Source organism: Carcharodon carcharias, chromosome 10, assembly GCF_017639515.1.
Source record: "Carcharodon carcharias isolate sCarCar2 chromosome 10, sCarCar2.pri, whole genome shotgun sequence".
Taxonomy (NCBI): domain Eukaryota; kingdom Metazoa; phylum Chordata; class Chondrichthyes; order Lamniformes; family Lamnidae; genus Carcharodon; species Carcharodon carcharias.
In genome coordinates, this window is record NC_054476.1 from 11,030,633 (window position 1) to 11,046,587 (window position 15,955).

At 39.5% G+C, this 15,955-nt stretch overlaps 1 protein-coding gene across 2 annotated transcripts in view; it reads right to left on the reverse strand.

Annotated features, from left to right (window-relative positions):
• Window positions 1-15,955, reverse strand: part of ext2 (exostosin glycosyltransferase 2) — a 182,890-nt gene that overhangs the window by 4,915 nt on the left and 162,020 nt on the right. For both annotated transcript variants that reach the window (XM_041196924.1, XM_041196923.1), the window contains exon 11: window positions 3,292-3,435. In XM_041196924.1, the coding sequence (XP_041052858.1) occupies window positions 3,292-3,435 (144 nt within the window). The remainder of the gene's footprint in view (window positions 1-3,291; window positions 3,436-15,955) is intronic.

A 15,955-nucleotide genomic window follows, 5' to 3' on the forward strand; every position in this document is an offset into this window, starting at 1 on the left:
TCCCTGATAGGTTGAGCTGTTGAAGTCTCCACAGACTGCAATCAATTAGTAATCACTGAACTGATTATAACTTCCATGCTTTTACACTATTGTCTCGCTGTAAAAACCCTTGGAAAAGTTACAACTTATCGAATGAGACTTTTAACAGCATAAGAAGTTCATAATTAGTGCTAAACACGGATTGCAGAGGTTCAAGAAGGCAGCTCACCACCACCTACTCAAGGGTAATTAGGGATGGGAAATAAATGCTGGCCCAGCCAGCGATGCCCACAACCTATGAATGGATATATTAAAAAAATCCTCTCTGCCTCTGAAAAACTAATTTTTTTACTTGTGTAATGTGACATTTCTCCATTATGATCAAAAAATTCCAGGTATTTTAAAAATATTATTTTTAAAAATTTGTTCATGGTATTTCAGCTTCTATCTTAATCCCATCTGTCTGTCCCAATCTTTATTTCCCTATCTGTAAAATTATATTCAAAACCAAACAATAATCAGTATTTTTAACTTTCTGGTTTTTTTGTCTAGGAGAGTTCTTCAATGTGATTGGCTGCTTACTCTGGTTGATGACATCGCTGCTGTTGGATGCATGGATATCTCCTTGACTTCGCCCAGTTAACATTAGGAAGGGTGAAATCCATATCACAGAGATCACTAGATCTTGTGGGAGCTTTCTTTAAGGTTCATCACTGATCGCAAAATCAAGGTCATTAATATGTAATCCCAGATTTAACTTTAGACTTTAATCTCTCTCTTTTTCCCCATTGCAACCTTTCTACCTATTCATTATTATATCCATCTATCTTTTATCAATCTATATTAATGACTTGGATTAAAGGATTATTATTGCTGAGAATGCATAGATAAGTAGGAAAGTAAGTTGTGAGGATGATACAAAGGGTCTGCAAGATTTAGGTAGGTTAAGTAAGTGGGCAAAAAATTGGTAGATGGGGTGTAATGTGGGAAAATGTGTGGTTGTCTCCTTTGGCAGAAAGAATAGAAAAGCATATTATTATTTAAATGGAGAGAGACTTCATTATGCTATGGTAGACAGAGATCTAGGTGTCCTGGTAAATGAATCACAAAAAGTTAGCATGCAGGTACAGCAAGTAATTAGGAAGGCAAATGGAATATTGGCTTTTATTGCAAGGGGGATGGAATATATAAGTAGGGAAATCTTACTACAACTGTATAGGGCATTGGTGAGACCACACCTAGGGTACTGTGTACAGTTTGGTCTCCTTACTTAAGGAAGGAAAAAGGCATTACAGAAGTCAATTAGAAAGTATTACCTTTAAATGGATAGCATTTAGTGTTCCATTTGGAAGCAGCTCAGAGAAGGTTCACTAGGCTGCTTCCTGTGATGGCGGAGTTGTCTTATGGAGGAAAGGTTGAGCAGGTTGGGTTTATACTCATTGGAATTTAGAAGAATGAGAGGTGATCTATTGAAACGTATAAGATTCTGATGGGGCTTGACAGGGTAGATGCTGAGAGGGACACAGTTTTAAAATAAGGGGTCTCCCTTTTAAGATGGAGACGAGAAGAAACTTCTTCTCTCGGGGGGTCATTAGTCTTTGAAATTCTCTTCCCCAGAGAGCACTGGAGGCAAGGCCATTGAATATATTCAAGACTGGGTTAGTCAAAATTTTTGATCTACAAGGAATTCAAGGGTTTTCGGGGTCAGACAGATAAATGAAGTTAAAGCTACAATCCAATCAGCCATGATCTTTTTAAATGGCGGAGCAGGATCGAGGGGGCCAATTGGCCTACTGCTCCTATTTCTTATGATCAATATTACAATGTTACTGCTCCTTTAACTTTGTTGCTTCTAACATTTTCTCACCCCTCCCTACATTTATCAAGTATTGAAATCAAGACTGATTTCACAGTCTGCAATTTTCATTAATTCTTTCTCAGTACTGTAGGGCAGAGACTCTTTTCTTCTAACAATCTTTCTTTCAGTTGCATAATCTTCAGACTTTAAACATCTAAGTTTGGCATCACCTAATCAATTGTTAGTGATTTATCGCATCTGTTTTATTCATTTCAACATATGTGGTGTCCTGCACCACAGGCTATGATACCTTGATTCTCTCAGAAATTCTTGCTGATATTCTACTTTTAGTATGTTCATCATGCCATCTATCAAAATTATAAACAGCAGTCTCTAGTGCTGTTCTTTAGATACTCCGCTGGTCATAATTATCTATTTTGATTAGGACTACGACCAGAGTTCATGACCCTTTTCTCTTACCATTTAACTAATCTAGATTTCAACATCTGCCTTTAATGACTTGTAAAAAAAAACCAGACACAGTTCACCTTGAACTTCAGTCACTCAGCTATTCCTGGATTAATTTAATTTTGTGCCATTATCTAATGGATATTTGAACATTGCCGTTTTTATTAAATTAACCATTTCCTAGAAAATCAATTTCCCCAAAGTTCTTCATGGACACACCTCCAAAAACCCCTTCAATTTATAGAAACAAATGCAATAATTCCCTATTATAGAAGGCAGTGTTACGGGAAGTCACTTTTCCCCTATCCTATTACCTTGAAGGGCATGTGTTGTTTTTAAATACTTTCATCTATTCTGAATTTATCTAAAGAACTCAATTCTGCCTAAAAGCCCTGGCATATTGCATTCCACAAGAAATAGGAGCAGGGGTAGGACATGTGGCCTTTCTAGCTTGCTCTGTCATCTAATAAGATCCTGGCTGATCTTTACCTCAGCTACTCCTTCCACACTATCCCCATATCCCTGGACTTGGTTTTAACATGTTGTGAATAAGTTGTCTTGCACTCGTTCATGAACTTATCTCTGAATTATCCTTTCACTGCACGCGATGGCAACAATATTTCTCTCGTAACTATCGTTCTCCATTTTCTTGCTGCCCTTTAAAATTGTTAAAACATTTGCTCCACATCTACCTCTCTTGTCTTGGTGGTCACTTTCCAATTAGTACTTTCCCTTCCTTGGAATCACAGATTTCCCAGCAAACTGACTCACACTTGCCTTCATCCAAAATTAAATAGACTGTTTTGTCGAATTTTCAGATCTACTATCAGAAGCCAGGCAAACTGTACCTTAATTTTAATATTTTGGCAAACCAGATTTTTCTCCCATTATTGTAAAGACTGTAGGAAGGAATTTTGTGTAAGAAATGGTACAATGCATTTGAAATTCTGTTTCTTCCAGTTAATCAATGATACCAATGTAGTCGGAACTAAATATCACAAGCGTATTAACTCCAGCATTAAGATGGTTTTAAAACTTATTTGTACCTTGTGGTAAAAGGCAGCTCCAGTTAATACCATTGAGACCTCATTCGTCCATTCAGACTCGTATTTCCATTTGCGCGTCTCGTGGTCCCACAAATGAAGTCGGCCCGGGTATCCCACCAGCCTGTCAGGAAACTCACGCCACACCTACACACAACAAGAAACTCCAAAAAATTGTCGCTGGCTTTATCTAGGTAGAAAAATCTATGAATCTAGTCATTAACTTTAATTATTCACTGTTAATTATTAACCAGTCTTCTGAATTTACCAACTCCACAAGTTAAGTGAACAGCATAATCAGATCTTGCCTTCATTCCTGCTGTTTTTACATTTCAACATTAGAATTAAAATTAATCACGTTTACTGAGTACCAATCTTTGCGATCCATTAGTTTTTGGAGCCTCTATGTGCAAGCCATCCTACTCAGGCAGGAGCGCAGCATGGACTAGTTCAACGCCACTTCCAGGTATAATGCATGCATTCTTCCTTCTAAAAATAGCAAGCCATTATTTATGCACCCACTTCCTTCTGTACATTCCAATCTTAAAGATGGTGACTCATGTTGGGGTACGGCTGCACAGGCCAAGTCTGCCTTCTAGTATTTCACCCAATTGCCCTGCCTTCATACTTGAGTCTGATGTCAAATATCATCAAGCTATTTAACTGTAAGGGATAAAATATTTGAGCCTGTACCACCTTTGTTCAAAGTCTGTACGTAAGTACTTTCCATCAAGAGATATTGAGTGACAATCAGCAGAGACCTATCAAAAAATTCCTCTCACCTCCAGCCCAAGAACACTGAACCAACTGTACTGCTTCACCATCACCCATTCCAGCTGAGGTCAACAAACTTAGAAACAGACCAGCATCAAACTGGAGATCTTATTGGTCTGCAAAACTCAGTACCGCACCAACATTTCATTGATGCACCAATTCTCCTTTCAGATTTGCAGACTGATGAAGACAAAGTCCATGTGTATAAAAAATTAATCATACAGCAGATTTACTGTTGCATATGTGACTTTCAAATTTCACCAAGACATAATATACATTATAAATGGTTTACATCAAATTCATTGACAGCATGTCGCATTTCTTTTTTTAGCAACAATGTTTTTCATTTTGCGCTCATCAGGATAGACTTAAGAATGCCAAATTTCAAAGGAAGCAACAGTTTATACTGTAAGAGAAAAGGGTGCTTACTGGTCAAGGCATTGCCATGGAGTATGCATGGTAGTTTTGCTTCTGTCCTGATGAGCTTAAGACTAAAGGTTTGACAGCAAGCCTCTCTTCCCAGCAATACTCAAGTTCTATACTACTACGCAACTATTGAAATTCATTGTTGTTCAGATCGTTCATCAGTAGCACTAAGTGAGAACATAACATTGCAAGAGGAAAGGTATAACCTGCTTATTCACAATGATTATTGGTACAGAAACATAGCTTCAGTATCATTTCAAGACCACCACCATTTGAAACTGGGGTTATTGCCAGGCTATGCTCTAGTCGATAACTGGTTGCTAAACTCAAAACACATTAAAAAAAATACATGTATGCTTCATGGCCTAGATTTTGCAGTCAGCAGCGAAGCAATGGTGCTTGCTGCTGATCGCAACGAAAGGTGCTTACAAAGATTTAGCAATTTTTGTTCTGCAGACTTCCCCTTTCCTGACGGCAGCTGAAATCCAAGTCAAGAGAATCTCCATGGGGAGAATTTTTTCACTGTCAGGGGGTTTGGGCGGGAGCGAGCGGATGCGCAGCTGGTTGCCACCTGCGATCAGCTGCGTGCTGCCATTTTATGTGGGTGGGCCAATTAAGGTGTGACGCGCATCCAGAAGCGCTGAGCGCTCCCTGTGCGGGTGGGGGGGTGGGGGAGTACGCCGAGTCAGGGCCTGTGTGCGAAAGAGCGCAGAAATCTCCCTGAGGCACAGAGCTGCCTCAGGGAGAATGGTTTGATTTTTAAAAATTTTAACAAGGAAAAATAATTTTTTTTAAAGATATGTCCCCTCATGTGAGCTGGGACATGTCAATGAATTTTAATAAAATGCTTTATTCAATTCATAAACACTTCATGAAACCTCATCCTACCTATGGATGTGGTTTTAACGCGAAAGCCGGCTGGGCTCTTCGCCTGCCCGCCAACCTTAAGGTGGGACGGGCAGCTCTGTTAAAAACTTCAATTGATACTTAAATGGGCTTAATAGGCCTTTGACAGTTCAGCGGGCACGAAGCCGACTCTGGTGCGCGCCTGCCGAGCTGAAAAACTGGAATGACGCGCGGTGACATCAGGATGCCCACCTGACACCACCGCGCCCCATTTTACATGTCAGCGAGCGGGGCCTACTCCCGCCCGTTGACCCGGAGATTCTGGCCCATGTGTATAACAGCAGTGATGTCAGCAAGCAGGGTAAGCAGCTAACCAAATTGAAACTTTCTCACTGACAGCAAACTAGGGAGCTTAATTTACATTTTCTGACAGCAAAATAAATTTTAATTGTATTTAGAAAAAAGTTAAAATACTAATATAACTAAACTTCAAAAAATTAAAAATGTGGAATTTTATCATGGGGAAAATTGACATTCTATGAAATATGTATGAAGTAAAAATTGTTTTTTTTCTGGGCTGTGTGTTTAGAGATCATTATGAAGTCAGTAGGCTGCTAAAAACAAGGAATACCTTGTGGAACTTTTTCAGGGGTTTTTACAGCAAGGTGAACAGTGTAAACATGAAAGTTTTTGACAATTAACAAACTGCTTAGAAGGGAGGAGGACTTCAACAGCGCACCCTCTGGAGAGGCGTAGAATCACTGATAGCAATTTCTGGATTTCTGCATATTCGGCAACTCCCGAAGTTGCTGTCAGCTTCAATGGAGTAATAATGGTGAATGTTGATAATGTCACCATTGTTACCACTGTAAAATCCAGCCCAAAGATCAACAAAGCACGATTTAAAAAAAAAACAAAGTTGTTAATGCCCAAAAAAAGCTGGACTCACCTCTGATATTTCAGGTTGGAATGTTTCAGAAGTTAGTTCAAAATACGTTTGCCAAAATGAATTAAGAACAGAGGCCGATGGAGAGAGAAAATGACATGACTCAGCACACGGGCTTGACTGCAACTACAAAGTGAACAAAGTTTGCCGTGCACTGACAGAGTTCATTTAAAGGTGCAGCTCCATTTCCTCTCTCAGTAGTACTAACACTCCACTAATAACACTTACCTACTCCCATTTAAAGAGAAACGTCACTGGGACTTGAGGAGCTTGGGCTCAAAGCCAATAGAATACTTGTGTACTGAAAAGTGCTGGTCTCATTATGAAACTAATAGGCGGAATAACAAAGTGGCAGATTCTAACTGACTTTGCAACACCAACAGTTGAATACTTAAATTATAAGTTCATATAAAAGCAGTTCAATTTCAAAGGCAAAGTACATATGTCATTAGCAGCTGCATACAATTAGACTTGTACACCAACACTTCATTTGTAAAAAGTTAAGTGATGAGAGGTCTGTGCAAAGATTATAGCATTTGTTTAGCATTATCATGAATGTTTTTTTAAAAAAAGTACAGCTAAATAGAAAACAAGCACATGAACCAAATCAAAGCACTGTTTAATGAACTCTTAATTGCTTCAAAGACTACTGTGCAGATTAAAAGGATCAGTTTATGATTAGAAACATAGGCTGCACCATGACAGACCGGATCATAATTACCAAGTCAACTGCCCTTCAATGAGTATCTGTAATTAACTGGCTTTTGTCAATGTTTCTTCGCATGCAGCTTCCCACTAATTTTCATTTCATGCACAGAGCCACATTATGAAAGGTTCACAAGGATTTATTAGTCATGTAACTAGAAACATTAACTTGAAAAAGGGATCCTGCAGAAAAGGGTGTTCATGGACAGTTGAATGGCTGTTAGGCTTCTTCAGGGATCATTGAGAGCAAAGCACATAGCGTGTGACATTCAGTTGTTTAATAAAAGAAAGGAACTTTACAAAACTGCAGCGGCCCAAGATGGTGGTCCACCACCACCATCTTTATAGGACAACTAGAGATGAGCAATAAATATCCAGCGTCTACATTCTCAAAATAACTAAAAATATCTATGGACAAATTAGTAAATCTTCATTGATTTTGCCTGAGGTTAAAAAAAATGCAGTATTGATAAAGAATGTAACTATGCATTCTGTGTTAACATGGATGATTAATATGTTCATTTATCACCTGTCTGTTTTTGAACTAGACTGTTCTGTTTCCGGTGGAGGGTGGTCTCTGTCCTGTAAATTTGTTAATCAAAAGTAGGACAGAAAAAAAGAATTTATTTTCAATTGCTGCTAAATTGCCTGAGTGTTTCTCTTTGGTTTCCTGAATGAACACAGCATTAAGGGTTTAAAATAATGGCTCCTCTTCCCTAAATCCAGAACCCTGGAACCCATAATCTGGTTTTAGAATAGAAAAAGAAAGTGCTCTAACATGCAAGCCAAAGCTCTACAGGTGAACAGAAGGTTCCTTTCTAAACTCTGCACCTTCAAGTTCACAAGTTTTGAATCAAAAGCATTCAATTACTTCTTTTTCAAGGCACTAAAATCTGTTTTTACTTTTGGATTTCAAAATTGGCTTTGTAACATGCAACTCAAGTCAGAAGCAACTGCCCTCCCCCCAAGACTTTAATAAACTTTAAAACCCTGGAATCCTCTGACAAGATCATTCAGTGTTTGTCTATGCTGACAAAACTCAGACCAGGGGTTCTGTCACATCAGAATACATTTCTGTTTGTCACACAATAAACTCAGAGCTCTTAACTGCTAGACGAATTACAACTTAACGAGAAATTTGTTAATTAGAATTATCATTTCAAGGGAAAATTTGTGCTAGTGCCTGTATTTAGACAATTGCCCAGCAGTTGTTTAGAGTTACAAGTGCATGGTTTAGTCTCGTAAAGCAAATTGAAATGATTTTATGTTACAATTTACCAGCACACACATAGAGATCAGTACAACCTATCAATTGGCTATCCTACATTCAACAGATATCATTCATTCTAACAGAAGGAAGATCTTTTGAATACCTCTGTAATTGATTAGTTATCTCCGAATGTACAACACAATGCCATTCACTGCTTTGCAAGTAGAGATTATTAAGGTGAGTTAGATAGGAGGGGGAATTTTTCTTGATGAATTTCTGAGATGATATCATTTAAGTAGGAATGCAAAAAATGTTAATGTTGATTTGTGCCTGCAATAAACGATTAAATGAACTTATCTTACTGCTTGAGCAGGTTTTTCACAATCTTCCACCACTATTGTCGTACTACAGACTTAGCCTCAAAATGCCCAAAAGCTAGCTTTAAGTCTTCAGAACTCTTCTTCAAAAGGCACTGGAAGTAGAGTATTTGAATATTTTTAAGGCAGAGGTAGATAGGGGTGAAAGGTTATATGAGGTAGGTGGGAATGTGGAGTTGAGGTAACAATCAGATCAGCCATGATCTTATTAAGTGGCGAAGCAGGCTCGAGGGGCCAAGCGGCGTACTCCTGCTCCTAATTTGTATGTTTTAAATTCTCTTCGAATGGAGCACAAGCCTGTGACTGCTAATTCAATTCTTTGTTATGGATGGCTAAACAGACTGAATGCAGATTCAATTGTGTTTAGGAGTAAAACGGGGTAATGGTTCTCAAAGACTGTCAAGAGACAACACTTGACAGTGACTGGAATAAAGCAGAATATATAGTTACATGGTTAAATTTTTAAAAAAATATTTGCATACTTCCTTTTCAAACTCATTTTCTGTATCATTGCAGTAAAAAGGAGGCTATGGTTCTTCCCTCCTGCATGCGAGTCTGAGAGAAGTCTATAGTAAGTAAACCCAGACACAATGCCATTTTAGAGCACATTTTAAATTTGTAATTTTGGTGTTATTCAAGTGTAACATGACGCTGTGGTTCCAAAACATCCAATATGTTGCTTGTTCCATGTTGTTCTTTCGTAGAATGCTTACCCTTGTTCTGCTGTTAACACATTCTGCTTTCTTACCTTTATGCCACAATGTAGTAACCTGATGTGTAATATACCTTTAAGACAAACGTTGTAATGAGAGATCACCAATAGCAGAGTAGCGTGGGCTACCTCTGCAGTCAGTAGTCTTGAGTTAGAGTCTGAAGTGTAAAGGCAAGAGTTTTGAGTTGTATGCACACAAGTGTAGCTGCTGAGTCCCTTTTGTAAATAAACAGAACGTGTTTCTTCTAAGAATGATCTACTGATCTTCTCTGTCTTTGGTACCAACTCGGTCACCCCAAAACAAATGCACAACCCGGATCCTTGAGTCCCAACAAACCAGGGTACAGGATCCAACAAACTGGCGACGAGATAAAAAGTAAAAATAAAGACACGAAAGGATGAGAAAAAGCAAGAAAGAACAAAGGAAATCGAGAGAACTGTAATCGGGCACGGTAATTTTAAGTAAAGAAACATTTCCATCCTGATCGTCGAAACAACCCACTCAGAGCATGCCTCAATTTGGAAGAGTTGAAACTTTCGATCCAGCCTCAGACGACTGGTCTTAATTTGTTGAATGACGTTTTGGGGGGAGAGAAGCAGCATGCAATCCTCTTATCCATGGTTGGGAGTAAGGCATATGGATTAATTCAAAATTTGTTGACACCCAGTGCCCCAGATTCAAAAAGTTTTGATGACTTAGTGAACCCTCAAAGAATCATTACCAGCCAAAGCCTTCGGTTCAAATTTAACTCAACAAATAGAGCCATGTGGGAGACAGTTGCTTGTGATGTGGAAATCTGAAACAATTAACAGAATATTGCGAGTTTGATACATCTGTCAATGAGATGCTTAGAGATCGTTTGGTGTGCGGTATAAATGAAGATGCGATTCAGAAGAGATTACTGTCTGAAACAAATTTGGATTTTCAGAAGGCATTGGAAATTGCTCTGGCAATGGAAGGTGCAGTACATGACTTGAAAGCCATACTGAGAGCGCAAAATGTCCTCCACGTTAAGGGGAGGGGGGAAGCCTCAGCCAAAAAGAGCGCGAAAGTGCAAACCTTTACTCAGAAGCAGGAAGCAGCCACCACTGGCAGACAAATAAAAAGAGGCAGCCTTGCAGTGAAAACATGGCATAATGGTAACAGAGGTGGAAACAGACAACCCCCTAATGAATCTCAGTTTAAATAAATTGAGTTGTCGTTTCGAGTCCTCATGACCCTTCGACAGAACTTGAGTCGAAGGGTCATGAGGACCCAAAATGTCAAATCTTTTCTTCACCGCCGATGCTGCCAGACCTGCTGAGTTTTTCCAGGTAATTCTGTTTTTGTTTTGGATTTCCAGCATCCGCAGTTTTTTTGTTTTTATAAATAAATTGAACGTTTTTCTCTGTCATTGAAACAGACACCGCATGAGACTTTGTAAAGATACAATTGGGCAGACTTTCAAACAAAAGCAAAAACCCAATGAGATCTACAATGTTGATAAACCTGAAGTAATAGATCCAGATATTTATTCATTTAAAGGTAGGAAGAATAGAACCTATGTAACCGTGAGAGTGAATGAGAGGCCGATGAGAATGAAGGTGGATACATGAGCGCCCACTATGGTGATAGATGAGCATACTTATAAATACCTGAATCATGGGGAAGGTAAACTAAATTTGGAAGAAACAGATAGCAAAGTAAAACTTACACAGGAGAAGACATATAAGTCAATGGCATTAGTAAAGTCACAGTACACCACGAAGGTCAAACAGTGAAATTACCTTTAATGATGGTAGCAGGTGAGGGACCTAGCCTTGGACAAAACTGGCTGAAAGAAATTAAATTGGAATGGGCTGAAATCTTCCAACTGAAAACTAATGGGCTATCAGAGCTACTACAAAAACATGCCTCAGTCTTCAAGGATAAACTTGGAAGGATCGAGGAGCTACAAGCAAAAATTCATGTGGAGCCAGAGGCAACACCCTGATTCAAGAAGGCAAGACCAGTACCTTATGTAATGTGGGAAAAGGTAGACGCTGAACTGGACAGATTAGAAAAACTGGGAGTGATACAACCAGTGCAGTTTTCAGAATGGGCAGCACCAATTGTACCTGTTCTCAAACCTCACCAAAGTGTTTGAATTTGTGGAGACTACAAATTAACAGTTAATAAAGTGGCTAAGTCAGACAGGCACTTCATACCAAAAATTGTACGTGAGACTGGCAGGTGCAACTGCCTACACGAAGCTTGATATAAGTCATGCTCATCAACAACTGGAATTAAAGGAAGCCTCTGGAAGTTTGTCACTATTTATACACACAAAGGGTTGTACCAATATACCCGTTTAACTTTTGGCATATCTTCAGCTTGCATCATATTCCAAAGAACCATGGAAAGATTACTACAGGGACTGCCCCATGTTGTAATTTATTTAGATGATGTTCTATGACAGGACTCACTGAAATGGAACACTTGGTAAACCTGGAAGAAGTTTTGAAATGTTTTTCACAGGTTGGGAGTGCGTTTGAAAAAAGAAAAGTGCACATTCCAAGCGAAAGAGGCAACTTACCTTGGTCACAAGGCATACACCCAGTTGAGGAAAAAGTGGAAGCCATTATAGAGGCATTAAAGAATACATCCAAATTTTCATCATTCTTGGGGGATTATCAATTACCAAGGACACTTCTTGCCTAATTTGTTGACAGAACTGGCACAATGTATTACTTTGTCAAGAGAAGCTAATGATAATCTTGCCAAACACTACAGGAAGAAGCTTTCACAAAAATGAAACAGTTGTTGCAATCATCTACCCTACTATTACATTTTGACCTGAAGAAAGAGTTGGTATTGACATGTGACACATCTCCCTATGGAGTGGGAGCAGTGCTCTCTCATCCATTGGATGATGGATCAGAACGGCCTATAGGATATGTATCAAGAACACTCAATACAACAGAAAAGGGACACTCACAGATAGAAAAGGGCCTGTCAATCATCTTTGGTGTTAAGAAATTTCACCAGTATATACACGATTGTCATTTTACTATCATATCGGACCACAAGCCATTGCTGGGATTGTTCAGCGAAGACAAGGCTATAGTCTCAGCAAAAATACAAAGGTGGGCATTGATCTTGGCAGCATATGAGTACACTTTCATTCATAGACCTGGAAGTCAAATTGCAAATGCTGATGCACTTAAGTCGTTTGCCCATGCTAGTAAACAATGAGGATGTTCCAATTCCTCAAGAATTCATTTTATTATTGAACTTCCTGGATTCACCACTGATATGTGCTAGACAGATTAGAAATTGGACAAGTGGAGACGCAGTCTTATGCAAAGTATGAGAACAAGTTCTTCATGGTTGGTCACAAGAACAGGAATCTGACGAAATGAAACTGTAATTGCAGAGAAGGTACGAAATAACCAGCCAGGAAGGTATCTTATTGTGGGGAGCATGAGTGATTGCTCCTCCAAAAAGAGGAAAGCCGTTATTGTCTGAGCATCACAGTGCACATCCAGGTATTTCCCCAAATGAAAGCAATAGCACGCAGCTATCTATGGTGGCATGGGATGGATGGAGAGAGAACTTAATGAGAAGTTGTGTGCAGTGTCAGCAAGTGCAAAAGTTACCTTCAACAGCTCTGTTACCCTTGGGAGTGACCATGGGTGCGATTACACATCAACGATGTGGGACCTTTTATGGGAATAATGTTTCTACTTATTGTCGACGCTGACTCAAAATAGATGGACATATATGAAGTGAAGTCGTTGACATCTTCTGCCACAATTGACAAGCTACGTTAAAATTTCACAATCAATGGACTACCAGAAGTGGTCATGTCAGACAATGAAATGGAATTTACGAGTGCCGAATTTCACCGATCTATCAGCCTCAACAGTATTACTCATGTAAAAACTTCACTGTACCACCCTTCTTCAAATGAACTGGCCGAGACAGCAGTTAGACGTTCAAGTCTGGTATGAAGAAATTGCCTGAAGATTCTATAGCATGTTTTATTTTCATTATTGGACCACCCCTCATACAACAACTGGTGTCACACCTGCGGAATTGTTGATGAAACACCATCTCCAATTGAGACTGAGCCTAATTATGCCAAACTTGGAGGGGGGGGGGGGCAGAAGGTGGAAAGTCAGGGAAATCAGAAAACTGGACATGACTGGCACAGTAGGGACAGAACATTTAATGTAGGAGATAAGGAATATGTGAAGAATTTTAGAGAAGGACCAACATGGTCTTGGTGAGATAAGCGCAATAACTGGATTTCTTTCCTACCACATGAAAGTGGAAGATTGAGTCATACGGAGACATATGGATCATATAAGAAAAGGAGAAACAAAATACCCAGAAATGATTCTACCAGTGTTCGTGACTGAGTCAATGTCTCCTGTTGAAAGAACTCAACTGAGTACAGATGTGTCTGAAGGGTTGACTGTACCTGAAAGAGTTGAGGAAAAAGGCCAATGTAACACCCTTTTTCAAAAAGGGAGGGAGACAAAAAACAGGTACCTATAGGCCAGTTAGCTTAACACCTGTCATTGGGAAAATGTTGGAGTCTATTATAAAGGATGTAATAGTAGAGCATTTAGAAATGCATAATCTAATCAAGCAGAGTCAGCATGGCTTCATGAAGGGGAAATCATGCCTAACAACTTTATTAGAATTCTTTGAGGGCGTAACAAGCAGGATAGATAAAGAGGAACCAGTAGACATAATATATTTGGATTTCCAAAAGGTGTTTGAAAAGGTACCGCATATAAGGCTACTTAATAAGATAAGAGCCCATGGTGTTGGGGTAGTATATTAGCATGGATAGAGGATTCGCTAACTAATAGAAGACAGAGTTGGGATAAGGGGGCATTTTCGGGATGGCAACCTGTAACTAGTAGAGTGCCACAAGGATCAGTGCTGGGGCCTCAATTATTTACAATATATATATTAAGGACTTAGATGAGGGAAGTAAATGTACTATCACCAAATTTACAGATGACACAAAAATAGGTGGGAAGGCAAGTGGTATGGAGTCTACAGAGGGATAAAGGCAGGTTAAGTGAGCGGGCAAAAACTTGGCAGATGGAATAAAATGTGAGATTATGCACTTTGGCAGGAAGAATAGAGGAGCTGAATAGTATTTAAATGGAGAAAGACTGCAGAAGGTTGCAGCACAGAGGGATTTGGGAGTCCTTGTACATGAATCCCAAAAAGCTAACAGACAAGATCAACAGGTAATAGGGAAGGCAAATGGAATGTTGGCCTTTATTTCAAAGGGAATGGAGTATAAAAATAGTGAAGGCTTGCTAAAACTGTACAAGGCACCAGTTCGACCACATCAAGAATACTGTCAACAATTTTGGTTCCCTTAGCTAAGGAAAGATATACTGGTATTGGAGGCAGTTCAGAGAAGGTTCACTAGGTTGATCCTGGGTATGGAGGGATTTTCTTATGAGAGGTTGAGTAGGTTGGGCCTGTACTCATTGGAATTTAGAAAAATGAGGGGCGACCTTATTGAAACATAAGATTCTTATGGGACTCGACAGGGTAGATGCTGAGAGGTTGTTTCCCCTTGTGGGAGAGTCTAGGACCAGAGGGCATAATCTCAGGGTAAGGGGGCGCTTATTTAAAACAGAGATGAGGAGGAATTTCTTCTTTCAGGGAGTAGTCAATCTGTGGAATTCTTTACCGCAGAGGGCTGTAGAAGCTGGGTCGTTAAGTATATTCAAAGCTGAGATTTTTAATCAGTAAGGGAATCGAGGATCATGGGGGAAAAGGCAGGAAAGCCAAGTTGAGGGTTATCAGATCAGCCTTAATCTCATTGAATGACAGAGACTCTATGGGCCGAATGGCATACTTCTTCTCCTATGTCTTATGGTCGTATTTTCAGGTTCCTTCTGAAGAGCCAGATGCATAGATGACTCCAGTGAAGGATGTTCTGGATAAAACATCAGAAGCTGTAGAGCTGAGGCATTCTACACGCATAAGAAAACCCCCAGAAAGACTGGCTTTGTAAACTACTTACCTGTGTGAAAAACTTGATATTTCAAGAAAAATTGTAAAATGTATTTCCGAGTAAAGGGGTAGGGATGTAGTAATCTGTGTAATGTGGAATGCATCTTCAAGACGAATGTTGTAATGAAAGATCACATGATCTTGGTATCCAACAGCAGAGAAGCATGAGCTACCTATGCAGTCAGTAGTCTCGAACTAGAGTCTGAAGTGTAAAGACAGAGTTTTGAGTTGTAAGCACACAAGTGTAGGTGCTGAGTTCCTTTTGTAAATAAACAGAATGCATTTCTTCTAAGAACGATCCACTGATCTTCTCTGTCTTTGGTACCAACTTGGTCACCCTGATACAAGCGAGCAACCAGGGTCCTTTAGCCCCAACAAACCAGGGTACAGGTTCCAACACACTATCAGTACCTCCTTTAGCTCTTACCACTACCATTAACACTCCCTTTGTCTTTTTGCTCATGACATCTTTGTCAATCTCTCCTTAGCCCCCATCTATCGCTGGTCTTCTATCCAGCTTCACACACTCCACCCCCCTTTAAACAGTATAAATTTCATCACATTTTCACTTCTCATTAGCTCTGATGAAGGGTCATACAGACTCGAAACGTTAATTCTGTTTCTCTCTCCACAGATGCTGTCAGGCCTGTTGAGTTTT